Source organism: Abramis brama (genome assembly GCF_963993115.1).
Source record: "Abramis brama genome assembly, chromosome: 23".
NCBI lineage: Eukaryota > Metazoa > Chordata > Actinopteri > Cypriniformes > Leuciscidae > Abramis > Abramis brama.
In genome coordinates, this window is record NC_139985.1 from 5,956,648 (window position 1) to 5,970,919 (window position 14,272).

Consider the following 14,272-nt stretch of genomic DNA (forward strand, 5'->3'; position numbering starts at 1 on the left):
TATTTGGTTTAAAAAGTCTTTTAAAATGTCAATGACGTCAGAATGCTGACGTCATTAGCAGAATGCTAGCGTGTTATGGGCAACAACAACTCAACCTGTAAGAAATCGAAAAGAAATAAGTACTCGTTCATTCAACTTTCGACCTATAACACATGTTGAACTTGCAAAACCTACAATAAAATCTGAGATTTCTCAACGGCAATCGGGTGAAAGAGACACATTTAGCCGTCTAGCCCCATTGACTCCCATTCAGTCTGCACTCGCCCGCGATCACCTCCAGTGGAATTCTAATGGAACTGCAACCAAGATCGATACAATGGGGCTAATAGGAAGTGCCAAGGCTCTCCGTAAACGGGCTCTGGTTTAATGTACCTAAACAACGATCAGCGATCACCAAATTCACCAAAAAAACTTTTCTCATATTGCTCCTGAGAGAGAAATTTGGTGATTGTTGATACATTATTCAAACGTTTTTAGGTACATTAAATCATGTACAATTTTGTGGCATTTAAAAATGATTGAAAATTTTTATTTCATCCCTTAAATGACTTGCAATAGACATTAATTAACCACCTTAAGTTTAATTTCACTTATGTTATAATTTGATTTTAAACATTGTGGAGTCTTTTAAATAATTATTTTGTTACGAGATATATAGTCCATATTCATATCGTCGTCATATGGCACAATAGCCAGGGTGCTAAAGGGTAGGAACCTAAGTTGTCCTGAACGTTTTTGTCGGGCGATTATGTATAAACACTTCCTGCCCTGTTGAAACTAGCAAACTCACCCTCCACTGCAGAAGGTAAGAAATTAATTTATTGTTGTGCTCTAACGTTACTGCAGTAAGTCGCAAATTAACAGACAAAAGTATTTGAAACAACAAAGCATATTGTATAAAGTTGTTTTAACGGCCCGTGTGTTGTTTATTTAGTAGTAAATCGGTTAGCTAACGGCGGATGCTCATGTGTATGGGTTCTCTCATAGTTTAATCAAAATAAAGAACGAAATGTATAAAAATCTTATGGGCAAACCGCTCATTGAGGTCGATGAGGGTTTTTAAAAGTGCATAGATTAAAATAAATACGCTGGGAGTATTTTTAAAGCGCTCATCTAGAATGACTTGATTGAAATGAAACATGCCTTGTCATTGAGTGAATGGTGTTTCGACCAATCAAATAGATAGTTGACTCTTAGTCCCGCCTTTCATCGCAAAATCATCCAATCAGTGGAAGGAGTGCCGGTCTCTGATTGGTTATTTGTGCACTCCAATGCCAACATCGCGCCGCTTACACAGCAAGTGCTGTTGTTTTGTGCTAATTTACTTCATTTAAAGTTTGATTATCCAGGTCTGTTTTAACAATTTCCTATTAACTTTTATAGATTTTCATTTCAAAATGTTCCTAACAAGATCAGAATATGACAGGTAAGATGAAGAATGACCTTTATTTATACTTTATGCTTTCACTGCTTTGAACGTCTTTTCATGCTTGTGGTGTGTGTGTGTATATATATATATATATACACACCACAAGCATGAAAAGATATATATGATATTTACTCGCATCTCTTCAAAGCATGTAAGTTAATGTCACCATCTTGTCTTGAAACTTTCACTTTCAGTTTTGCCAATATAATAAATGCATCAACTGTATAACAGTGTGTATTTTGTGTATAAAAGCTATTATAAATACAGATTTGAATATGCTTACTGTATCGTATTGACTTTTTTTTTTCATCCTCAGAGGAGTTAACACTTTCTCACCAGAGGGAAGGCTTTTTCAAGTAGAATATGCTATTGAAGCCATCAAGGTAAATCTTTTCTGTAATACTTGTAATATGATATGTAGCACTTCTTATTACCAGAATATTGTGTCTTTCTCAGCTTTTCTCATGTTGTAAGAAGTGAATGTGAATGTTGGTGCTGATTTGCTTTGCTTTGCACGTCTTTCCAGTTGGGGTCCACAGCCATTGGCATTCAGACATCAGAGGGAGTGTGTCTCGCTGTGGAGAAGAGAATAACCTCTCCTCTGATGGAGCCCAGCAGCATTGAAAAGATTGTAGAGATCGACACTCATATTGGTTAGACAAACTTTGATTATAGTACATATTCTCAGTGAGGATAAGGGTAATAAAGCTAGTTGTGAATGATCATGTTCATTTCTTAATACAGGCTGTGCCATGAGTGGCTTAATAGCTGATGCAAAAACACTTATTGACAAAGCAAGAGTGGAAACACAGGTCAGTGAAAGTTTCTTCATAATCCGTATTGTCAATGGGTCTTATTCAGTAATAAGTGTGTACAGAAAAAGTTTTCACTCCATATGCAAAAGATTATATTTTAAGCATTCTAGTGTTTCTGCAGAACCATTGGTTTACCTACAATGAGACGATGACTGTGGAGAGCGTAACGCAGGCCGTGTCTAACCTCGCTCTGCAGTTTGGAGAGGAGGACGCTGACCCTGGCGCTATGGTAACAGCCATTGGGCTTCAATTTTATTGCACTTGTTTTCAGTTCACTGAGGACGAGAGTCTCTGGTTGTGGTTTGACTACAAATGTTCCTCTTTTTTCAACTTTAGAGCCGTCCTTTTGGTGTCGCTCTGCTTTTCGGTGGTGTGGATGAGAAAGGACCTCAGCTGTAAGTATACTTCTTTTGTTTTTAGTATTAAGCAAGGTTAATGTGCAGCATTTTGTTGCAATAGATATTTAAAACAATTATGAATTTCGCTGGTTTGTTTTATTTTTAATGTTTTACCCTGATTGATGTACGGGTAAGATGAAGAATGACCTTTATCTATACTTTATCTAGAAATTAGAATCTATACATATACATATATTAGGGGTGGAACGGTTCATGAAAAAAACTGAACGGTTCAATTCACTTGTCACAATTCGAGACGCGCGTGTATTGTTCGGATCCGGCCACACGCAGCATAACGTGATTTTTATCATTTGGCACGGAGGTGATTGTTAGGAGTGTCGGGTGCTGTAGTGCAGCAGGTCAACTGCAGAATGGCAAGCCGCTCAGAGTTTTTAGAGGAAGCACCGGCAGTATCGTTTCCGTCTACTGTGTGGGATCATTTTGGATTAAGTGCTACATATGACGACGGTGGCGGTAAGAAAGTGGTGGTAAAAACCGTGACAGTTTGCAATCATTTTTTGCATAAGTTTGCTTATGCTAATGGTACACTTATATGTTAGCTGATCTGCGGAGACATCACCCCAGTGCGTCAACTGACAGCGAAAGAAAGAGAAAGTCGGGTAGGAAAGAGCAGCTTCTATCACCCGAAGCATTTAAATGTCACCATAAAAATCTACAGCTTTAAGTTATTTTTCTTCATTTAAAGATTTATTTTTTAGAGCCACCACAAAGTTAACAACACTGTAATAAATGTAGGCACTGACAAGAAAGCCTATTCTTTAAATTTGACATTAGGTGTTTTTGTTCACAGCTACAATTTGTTTAAGGCCAACAGTTGTAAACTTTTTTTTACAACCCTCTTGCTGTATCTAATAGCCAATTTAATATATGATTGTAAAGCCTGTTTTATACTTCTGCGTCGAACTCACGCCGTAGCTACGTCGCAGGCTGTGTGTAGCAGGCGTACCCTGACGTGCACCTCTCCAAAAATGTAACAATGCGTCAACTCTACGCAGACACAAGCGCTGTGATTGGTCTGCTAGAACCCCTCCCTCAGGTTTCACACGCTCCCTCTGCAAGTGTAATTGCACATCAACGTGGACAACAACGCAGAAGTATAAATGAAAACCAACGTGTTGCCTACAGCGTAGAGGCTTCAGCGTAGGTTCGACGCAGAAGTATAAAACAGGCTTCAGTGTCACAATAATGTATCTAGCCGTTATACGAACCGAGGATTTTGTGAACCGTTCCACCCCTACTATGCATAGAAAATAGGGATGCATGATTATTTGGAATAAAATGAAATTGCAATATGACTTAGTGCGGTTATCAAATTGCCAAGGCTTTGATTTAATTAAGTATATGTGCATATTTCAGAGTGAATCCTGGCAGCGTTCTTTGTTCAGATTTTTTCCCCGCCAAATTGTGCAGTTCAACTAAGCACAGCAAACCTGGAGTTTTCTTTTTAAATTTATTTCATGTTTATCATAAACAATTTCGATATTTTTTTTCTTGCATCGTTCACTTCTACAAGAAATCAGTATACAAATATTATAATTATTGTAATTACAATATTTGTTGTTTAAAGTTTTACCCAGTTTAATGATGCATGATTAATCAGAATAAAACTGAAACTGCAATATCGCTTAGTGCGATTATCAATTATTATTGTCAAGGCTGTGATTCAATTTAAATAAATATATGCGCCGCATGTTTCAGAGTGAATTGCATCACAGTGTTCTTTTATAATAATAAAGAATATTTTAATTTGCAATCACAAAAACGGAATTAGAATTGTGTAGTTCTAGAAGAAATCGGTATCAAAAACATTATGATTATTATTAAATTATTCCATAAAAATTCCAAATTTGATAAGATTCAAACATTTCAGAGAAGTTCTGAATACCCAGATTTTTCTTTATTAGGCACTCGTACGGACTTGTTTGGTTTGTATAGTATGTAAATCACACTTACCTTTTTTTTTTTTTTTTTCAGATACCACATGGATCCTTCTGGCACTTTTGTCCAGTGTGATGCCAGGGCTATTGGTTCAGCATCTGAAGGTGCTCAGAGCTCTCTGCAGGAGGTTTACCACAAGGTTTGTTTACCCATTCTCTCCTCTTCATCTCCATTTACGTTTGAAGGTTTTATGGTGAAATTAATAATGAAATAGTAATCTGATGGCTCAGTTTTGATGCTCAAGTTGAATGCACAGCTCAACATCCCTCGAGCCTGCTCAAACTTTCAAAAGTAGCAGTATTTTTGTATCTGAAACATCTTAGTGATTTTTCTGTAAGTCTAATTTGATATTGAGTAAATATTGATTTAAAAAAAACAAATTGTGCTAGCCTAGCAACCATTTGCAGTGTAAGTTGTATAATTTAATTCTAAAGGCATATAACATGTATTATATTATATAGGATGTACTTTTATATAATGGAAAATCATCTCCATGTGTATATAACAACATTCTAAGCTCTAATTTAGCCATCTGATCCATAATGCCACAGCCAGGTTATTTCAAGTTGATATTCTCACAGAGAAAAGTGTTTCTCTCGAGAGAATCCTACAGCAGCAAATTGAGCCACGTGCTCAGGAAATCAGAGTCCCTTTTTAAATCCACCCCACCCATCTTCCCATTCCAGTATGTCATGCCTCTACTAGTGTAACTTTAGTCACAAGACTCACCCATGTGACCCAGCAATCTAATAAGCCAGTGGCCAAAATACTTCTTTATAAATCGAATTGCTTTGAGAAAAAAAAAAGCGACTATACTTGTCACTTCTGTTCTCCAGTAAACATTCATACAATATCTCTAATATTTTTTTCAGTCCATGACGTTAAAGGATGCCATCAAGTCTTCTCTCACCATTCTGAAACAAGTGATGGAGGAGAAACTCAATGCCACTAACATTGAGGTAATGCACAAGCACTTCACCTCACACGGAGGCGGTCATGTGAAATATAATTTAATTTAAAAGTATTTGAAGGTCTGACAATTTCCTTTTCTCTGCCTGCAGCTTGCCACAGTAGAGCCCGGCAAGACCTTTCACATGTACACAAAAGAAGAGCTTGAGGATGTCATCAAGGATATCTAGAGCTGTGCTAAGCCCAACTGATGTTCAATACAAAAAATTCTGTGTAATTGTGTGTGAATCAACACACAGCAATTGCATACGTAATACTCTGGCTGCATCCTACGGTTTGCCTGTTCAGACAGGAACTGAATATTTTTACATTTTTTTCTTCTTCTGTCAATCCCAAAATTTCTATAGCTCTGTACAAGGACAGCAGATCTTGTAGTTGAATTAAATGGGGGGTTCTTTTTGTTACCAATCACTGCGATAATAAACTGTTGTTGAAAAACTGACGAGTTTGGTTTCTTCTTTCAGGAGTCATTTATAGGCTAATAAAGAAAAAAAGGAAATATCATGTGCTGTAAATCTTTATTATAAGTACAGCAGTTTAACTGCATGCAAAAGTCTAAAGAAGGTTAATACTTTTTTTTATCATTATATACTTTTGGACCCTGTGTGTGTAAATATAATGCTCATTTTTATAATTTAATATAATACCATGCATTTGAAGTGGTATATACAATTGTTTTTGTGAAACTCAATTGTTATTGTTAAATTTATTACTTTAAAATAAATCTATATAAAATAAAATAATTATATTTTTATATATAATGGGTCTTTGTACAGTTAACATGGTCAATGTCACAAATTTGTTCATTTTATTAGTGGTACAATAATTTATAATAATTTGTTTAGTAATAATAAAAGTAACTATTTAATGAAATATGTTAGCCAGTTTCTGTAATATCAAATATTTTTAGTAGGCTTACCATAATATCAATGCAATAAAAATGTAATGATGACATTCAAATAAAACTTTTCAACTTTTCACAGCACATCAAGACAGGCAAATAAGTCAAACACATGGTAGTTTTGTTGTCATTTTAATTCGGAAGGAAGACAGATTGGTGCCACACAATTTGTAAGAGGTTGGTCAGCAGAAGGCGTGATTAACCCAGTTCTGCTTGTCTCTTAATATTCATGAACCAGGCCTTCGCCATTGGTCAATTGCGGAGTAATGTCGATATTTTCTTATTAATATTAATTGTAGCCTTTGCGTTTGGAATGTTAACGCGTGCAAACCTATGGCCATTGAAAAGCTTACCAGGAAACGTCAGCGCGCCTGAATTAATATTCATGAGAATGGGCGTGTCGAACGGACAGCCCATCCTAATCTTGAACAATCCGTGAGTTTAGCAGTGCGAACAGCGGCTTCACTACAGACATGCGTCAGAGTGTAAACACTGCACGTTCTCTTCTATTACCAATAAACCTGCTATTCATGGAAATTTAGACGGAAGAATTTTGTGCACATTAAACGGAAACCATGAGCACCGTATTCTGCTGTGTTTTGGTTGTGTTATTCTCAGTGGCTCTTTGCATGGACTTTGAAGAGAGACCCAGACGCTCTAGCAGTGAGCAACCCATGTTTCTAAAGAGTCACAAATCACGAAATCTGCTCAGTTTGAGAGATTTACAGCAGCCGGATCATGTCAGGACGAAAAGGAGTGAAGAATCCGCACAAAATCAATGTGAATCAATGCACGGCTTTGATTCTACGTTAAAAAACAACACTCATACGGTAGGTCAAAACATCTCTTACTCTTTATACTCTCATCACAGCTCAGAATAGGCATAATGTAATATATTATCTAGATTAAAAAGCTTTGTGCATATCATTTTAATTAAAAATGTTCCCTTGTTTTGACTAGTTAACACTTGTTTAAGTTAGTATCTTTTTTCTTTTTTGAAAGTAGAATTGAGTTTTTTTCCTCCTATTTTTGGAAGCTCTTTCTAAATTTCTAGGGACCATAAATCACAAAAGTGAGATCATACTACTGGCCTCTGGTCTGAGATTACCTAATAATGTACCTACATCACCTTTCTCAGCAACTGAATGTTATTTTTTCAGTCGTTTTTCAAATGCCACATCGCATTGCCACACCACACCAACATTTTTAAGCCTTTCACGTCTCTAAAGGAATTAATTTAATATTTAAGAAGTGTTTAGAAGTATATGAAAACAAGCCCTCAGATAAAATGATATTTGTGAAGTTTTCCAGATGGTTGATAAAAACACCACTCAGCATGTGGGATCACCTTATAATTCGAAGGGCCAGTGTTTGATGTTCCTTTAAGACATTCCACAGATTTCATCTTTATGCCAAGAGAACAAATGCATTCACCTCTTGATGTGCTTCTAATGTCTCTGCGATGTGTTTCTCCTGGATTTATGTACAGAAGGGTCAGGTGATTCTGCTTAAAGATCTAGTCAGATCTCATTCATTACAGTGGCCCATGACTGATTACTAACCCTTAAGACAGAAAACATGCTGCCTCTCTCTATATATCTGTCTTATCCAACTCTCTCCCACAAGCTCATCAATTACGTTTTACCAGCAGTTGGCGTGACCTCTCGCTGGGCAGGCAGGCATTATTGATAAACGACGAGCTACATATATGCCAATCTATATCTTTTATATCAGTCCTGTTCTGTGGGAAGCATCCCCTATTTATCCAATTACAGAGCACATTGACATTTCAGGGAAAGCTAAGGCAAAAGGTCATGAGTTTAGCCTAAGTGCTGATAGAGAAAGACTGTTGTTGTTAAGAAAGCACACAGAGCTTTTTTTTTTTTTTTTTTTTTTTTTTTTATGGCCAGTATTTTTGGCTCTCATCCTCTCACATTCCGTCCAGCATAAATGAGTGTTGAAGTGAAATGCTTCCTCCAAGAAAGGAATGTTTCTGAAACGGGAAAAGGCTTGAGGCATGACAACAGTGGGAAAAGTATTTGAAGGCAACGTCTCTCTAAAGCATCTCCTAGTTAAATTCAGTTTCAGGTCTTTTAACACCTGTTTGGATAGTGTTAAACATCAACTTGCAAGCATACATGCACTGTAGTTTTCCTGCCAACAGTACATGTAAAGTTCTTGTAGTTAGAGCATATTTTGACCCCTTTATTATGATTCAAATAATTGTATATGGCAACACTTGAGGTAGGGATTTCGTAACATGTACATCCAAAACGCTCAACACAGTGCTATTTTAAGAACGTAACAGTTATAAAACTTTGTTTGTTTGATTCAAATGCTTGCAACTAGACTTTTGAATCCCACTTTTTTTTCTTTAGAAGAAGAACACAAAACTGAAAATAATGTTTTGATAAATCAGTTTTAATTATTTGGGGGAAATTGAACTTGGTATGCAGTTCAGGTTGTCATGTTCTCATGTGATAAATAAAACTGTCATAGTAAATTTCTTCGGCAATGAGTCGCCTCTGGATATTTCAGCCGAACAAGTTTTCAATATTTCTACTGTAGCATCATTTTTGGTCAATTGGTAATATGTCTACACTGTCAACGTGTTTGCTTGTTTTAGCTTATCTACATTGTGTGCACAAATATTAGATGCTGAAACTGTCAAAACGTGTCATTGGAAAATATTCGATTGACGAAATATCAACCGGCGATCATAATAATTGATTCAGCTGAATATTTTTGGTTGCTGAAATTTTGATGCAAGTTTACTTTTTATAAGTCTCTATATTATTCTGGTCTCTAGATAGGCTTTTCCCCCTGTTTCTGTTTCTGCGTAGAAAAGTAATAGCAGGCTTCTTTTCAACAAGCTGCACGATTTAAGGTGTCATTCATGTGCGCAGCAGGATAAGTTATGTGCTTAAGTTTTATACTTGCCATGGTCATGTTTTGTATTCCAACTTATTGTGGCCAATGACATCCAACAAAATTTCAACACTGCAATGAACACTAGCTATTTACCCAGTGATTTACTGATAGTTTATAGATAAAATAGAATTAGTTATCAGTGAAGCATCTAAATGCTTATGATCTAAAAAGCATAAGTTTGAAGCATAATATTCCAGATCTGTTCCAGTCCAAAATGTGCAACCATGGTGTTGCGCAAGAGTCTGTGGTCAGTCGATGTGAAAACTGGCTGCTGACCGATGGAATTTATGACCTGCCAGAGCAATTAGAAATTTTACGAGCTCACAATAAAGTCTTTTTAACAACTGCCTGTAGTTTCTTCTAATGAAGTCTGCGTGAACTTATAACGATACACGTTCAAACGGCTTTGTGGGTAAAGTTTGCGTTTGAATGATTTGAGATGCTCTTTTGGAGGCTGGAGGACTTTTTAAGACTCCGCTCTGGGTGTTTAAATCCAAGTTGTGCCAGTAGGGAGTTATTTATGCGAGTCCAATGAAAACACAAACACGGCTTCATCTAACGAACTGCTGACCTCTTACCCATTTCGGCGTGCCGTTCCAGTTAGGAAAACATGGTTTAAGATCTTGATTCCAGGATATTTTTGTGCATGTTTTTGAATCACATGTTAGCATTCGCCCACCTGTCTAAATAACACTTATTTTGAGACTGACTTGAGACATGTCTCATATTAAACCCAAATTTAAAAAAAAAATTACTGTCTAAAAATGAAGTCATGTTTGTTGTTGGTCCTCAGACTGTGAAGCCATTTGGATCAAGTCTAAAGCTTCTTTTGGCTGGACATGGGGTTCAAAGACTGTTTACCGGTTCAACACAAGGGAAAGACGTCCAGGTTTTTCCCTTTCCCGGTCCTGGGGAGAATGTACAGAGAAAACATTTTCTGTCCTCTCTGAAATGCTCAGGGTTGGTGAGATGCCAGAAAAGCAGCCCAAACAACGTTCCTCGTGGTTCCAACATGTCCATTGGAGAGGACGTGTTGAGCTAAGTCTAGAGCCAGAAAGGAGTAGGAGTGTATACTGAAGTTTTCTATACATTTCTGCCATTGTACAGTATATTGCAGATATTTCTCTTGGAGAAGCCTATCTGCCGTGTCTGAATGTTATTGTTCTGGAGGATGTCAAGGGCCCCATGGCCCCATGCTCAGGTGGCCTCTCCAAGTCTTAACACAGCAGACAGGCATTAATATTATTCGGCTCTCTCCCCGCAGGATGGATTTTCTCTGCAAATATCCCCATCGGTTGATTGTATCACTCAACTTTGTGAAAACAGACCTTAGTAATCCACCATTGACCTGTGACCATTTTGCAAGCCTTTTAATGGTGGTAGGGATTCAAGAAGTCTGATTCCCTGGCCTGGATTACCACACAACCAATTAGGATTGTGTACCATATCATTGCCTTAGGCCAGACACATACTCACATACACACAAACACAGATGCTAATACTTGCAAGTGCATTGCAAGTGTGCAGAATGCATTCTTGTGTTACCGTGGCAGTTACTAAGGAATTCTCTTACTAAGTTAGCACTGTGTTCTCAATTTTTTTTTCTTGTAACACCCCTTTTAAAACAGAAAGACTTTTGCATCCCCGCATATCTAGTACACCATTGGAGTACTGTTAGGCCCTGTTTACACCTGATATTAAGATGTGTTTTGGTTGATCGGAATCAGATCACAAGTGGAGGACGCTAAATACAGGTGTAAAAGGGGTCTAAAATGTTTTGAGCTTGTCCACTTTCGACCACTTCCAGAGGTAGTCAAAAACGCATTTGACCGGATTGCTTTCGAGGTGTAAACGCTGGTCGAATGCGTTCGAACTTCGAACAGCCACAAAAGACTTCCTGCTGTCCACCTACTGACTTAATGCGTAAACATTATGGGAAGTGCACTAGACAGACAGGTTTAAACTTCGTTGGCTGGAGACCAAAGTTTAGTTTGATGACGAAGAACGTACCAATGTTCTGTTCTCTCACCATTCCTAAATTTCTTTCTTTTTTTTTTGTTGGTGTTTTTGCCTTTTATTAGGATTGGACAGTAGCTAGACAGGAAGTGAGGTGGGAGAGAGACAGGGGGGACGGGATCAGGAAAGATCCACGAGCCGGGACTCGAACTCGGATCGCCCGATGCACAATGGCGCTACATGTCGGCGCACTTGCCCACGAGGCTATCGACGCCGACACCATTCCTAAATTTCTAACATATGAAAGTTACGTCATATTGACGTCAACATCCAACATTTTAGACCTCTTTAAATTTTTTACTTTTTAGACCCCGTTTACACCTGTATTTAGCCTCGTCCACTTGTGATCTGATTCCTGATAGCCACTAGAGCAATAACATTGGTCTAGTGGCTATCAGAGCAGAAATGAAAGCTGATGTTTTTCCGTCGTCTCTGGGCTCGTTTATATGGAAATTGAGCAAGCATTGTCCATTAGATTGAAATATCTGGGGGAAAAAAACATACATTTGCCTGCCCATAGACCCTCCCCTTGAAGAAATCAGGACAGAAGTGGTTTAAAGTGGACAAAAGAAACGGATTAAAACACCAGGTGTAAACGGGTATGTGTCTGCTTCATGTACTAGTGATCTGATTGTCCAAAACACAATCTGTGATTCTATGATACACTAACCAACAATCTGTGAAGCATTTCATCACCAAAGTGTGGACTCAAAAGTTCAACCATAAGTGTATTTGACTAAATTCAGGACAGAGCCATAGAGTTTGTTTAGGGCCTTTGAGTCGTGTTCTTTGGTCTTCTCCAAACTGAAGGATCGTTGTATGCTCACAATGTCTTCTCATCACTCTTTAATCCCCCATTTAAGAAGACTTGTTGGCGTGGTGCAGGCCATTCTTGGCAAGCCTGTTTTGTTGGCCAGTACTGGGATGTCAGCATATTTCTTTCCTTCTGGTTTAAATATGGCAAGGATTGGAGAGGCAACCACTGTATCCATTATTCAAAGACAGATTATTGAGAAGGAACACTGTTCCTGGAGTGTAAAGCAGGTGTTTTAAGACGTCTTGTTCTTGCTGTTCTAGAACACATGTACCATTCAGGGGCTGTTTTAAGGTGGGTTGCATCAGAAGGACGTTGGCTGGGTTGGTAACATGGAAACTTTTGTTCACACTTTGGATTGTGAGAGTGCAAATTTCCATTAGGCCTGAACGCTAGTGAGTTTCAAAAATGCTGCGGTTCTTTTGCTTCCCTGGACCTTGTACGGCTGCTTTTTTAAGAAAAGAAAAAAAAGAAAATGTGTAAAAATTGTAAGATGATGTCATCACTAAGGAGAAGTGAGAAACGGATTATTCTGTGACATGATCATTGATCTCCAGGGGCTCGGGTGGAATTGCAGAAATGCAGAGAGGATGTGATCCGTAGAAAGGAGTGCGGTGTGAAGGGCCTCCTTAGACAAAAATGTCCATATGGACCGTAAAATAGTAGATGAGATACTCAAAACGGATCTGATTGTGTGTGGATGGGGTTTCATCATTATACCAGAAGTTTTTACTATATTCATTCCAGTTCTGGTTTGTGAGTGTTTTTTTGTGCCAAAGCGTAATGCATAGGCAGCATTTTAAGACATCATAGACCAATTTTACACTTTACCTTTTTAAAATTATTCATTATTGATTGCACTCAGTTTTGACTCTATTCCATGGTTGATTGGCCTTTTGATGTTTTGTAACTTTTATTTTGTTGTATATTTTATTTTATTTTTATTTCGTCTGGTTGTACATGTCCTGTTTGTTTTATAACAGATTTTATTTTATTTTTCTATATTTTACATTTGTATTTTACTTTACACCGTTTTACTATTTTATTTTATTTTATTTTATGTGTAGGATTATTTTATTTTATTTCTTATTTTATTTTATTTCATCTGGTTGTACCTGTCCTATTTGATGTTTTTTTTTACCAGGTTTTAGTGTATTATTATAATTATTTGACTTTTATTGCATTTTATTTTATTTTTATTATTGCAGCACTTTTGCATAAATAAATTCCATTGTTATTTTCATTATCTTGATTTTCATATTAAAACTATTGAAATAAAAAAGCTATTTTTAATGCTTAATGTTTAGCATATTTTGCATGTTACCACATTATTTTATCCCATTACAACAACAAAAAACACCCAGGAATGTTTGGCTCTGTTCCAAAACCTAGTGAACTGCCTACATAGGTACCATTTTAAGACACCGTGATTGCTCCTGACACAAAATCTGTTCCAAATGTTGACAACATTACTTTAAGCCAAATTCTTTTTTAATAAATAAAACAATTTTATAAAAATAAAAAAAACAATCCCAGAATGCATTGCAACAAGCTCAGTTGAAAGAGTCGAGTGAAAGAGTGAGTGAGTTGATTTTAAATAAGAATGTTCCAATTCTAATGCAATTATATTTTACTCAATAAGCATTTGTGCAATACATATGCTGTTAGTTTAGCAACATGCATTACTACATCCAAACACTATTGAAATCAGTTGAATTGAGTTATGTGCATTTCACATAAAGGCTCGTGGAATTGCTGTCAATGCAGAGCATCCAAATCTCGGTCCCTTATGAGGCTCCATATCGGAGGCAAATGCCCATGTAGCAAGTAGCCAGGCAGCTCACTAGCTTTTGGAACAGAGCCTGTGTATGTTCTGGATTATTCTTTTCCCTCCTTTTCTCTCCCACAATCTCTTTGACATCAGTTGCTCTCTTGTTCTCAGTGTGTGAGGCAGATGAAAATGTGGGGCACTCACTCTGTTCTCACGCATGCGCACACACAGACACACACACACACACACACACACACACACACACACAC

General features: G+C 37.3%; 2 protein-coding genes across 2 annotated transcripts in view; both read left to right on the forward strand.

Annotated features, from left to right (window-relative positions):
- The first annotated feature begins 300 nt into the window (after nucleotides 1-300).
- Nucleotides 301-6,012, forward strand: psma5 (proteasome 20S subunit alpha 5). Its single transcript, XM_084101033.1, has 10 exons — nucleotides 301-805; nucleotides 1,384-1,426; nucleotides 1,746-1,812; nucleotides 1,956-2,082; nucleotides 2,174-2,241; nucleotides 2,366-2,473; nucleotides 2,581-2,639; nucleotides 4,638-4,740; nucleotides 5,474-5,560; nucleotides 5,663-6,012. Exons 2-10 carry the CDS (start codon nucleotides 1,398-1,400, stop codon nucleotides 5,738-5,740), a joined length of 726 nt encoding a protein of 241 aa, XP_083957159.1. The 5' UTR covers nucleotides 301-805; nucleotides 1,384-1,397; the 3' UTR covers nucleotides 5,741-6,012.
- An 889-nt stretch (nucleotides 6,013-6,901) lies between these two features.
- The window catches only part of sort1a (sortilin 1a), a 21,818-nt gene continuing 14,447 nt past the window's right edge, over nucleotides 6,902-14,272 (forward strand). Inside the window, exon 1 of the mRNA XM_084101066.1 lies at nucleotides 6,902-7,301. Coding sequence (XP_083957192.1) covers nucleotides 7,047-7,301 — 255 coding nt within the window. The 5' untranslated portion in view covers nucleotides 6,902-7,046. The remainder of the gene's footprint in view (nucleotides 7,302-14,272) is intronic.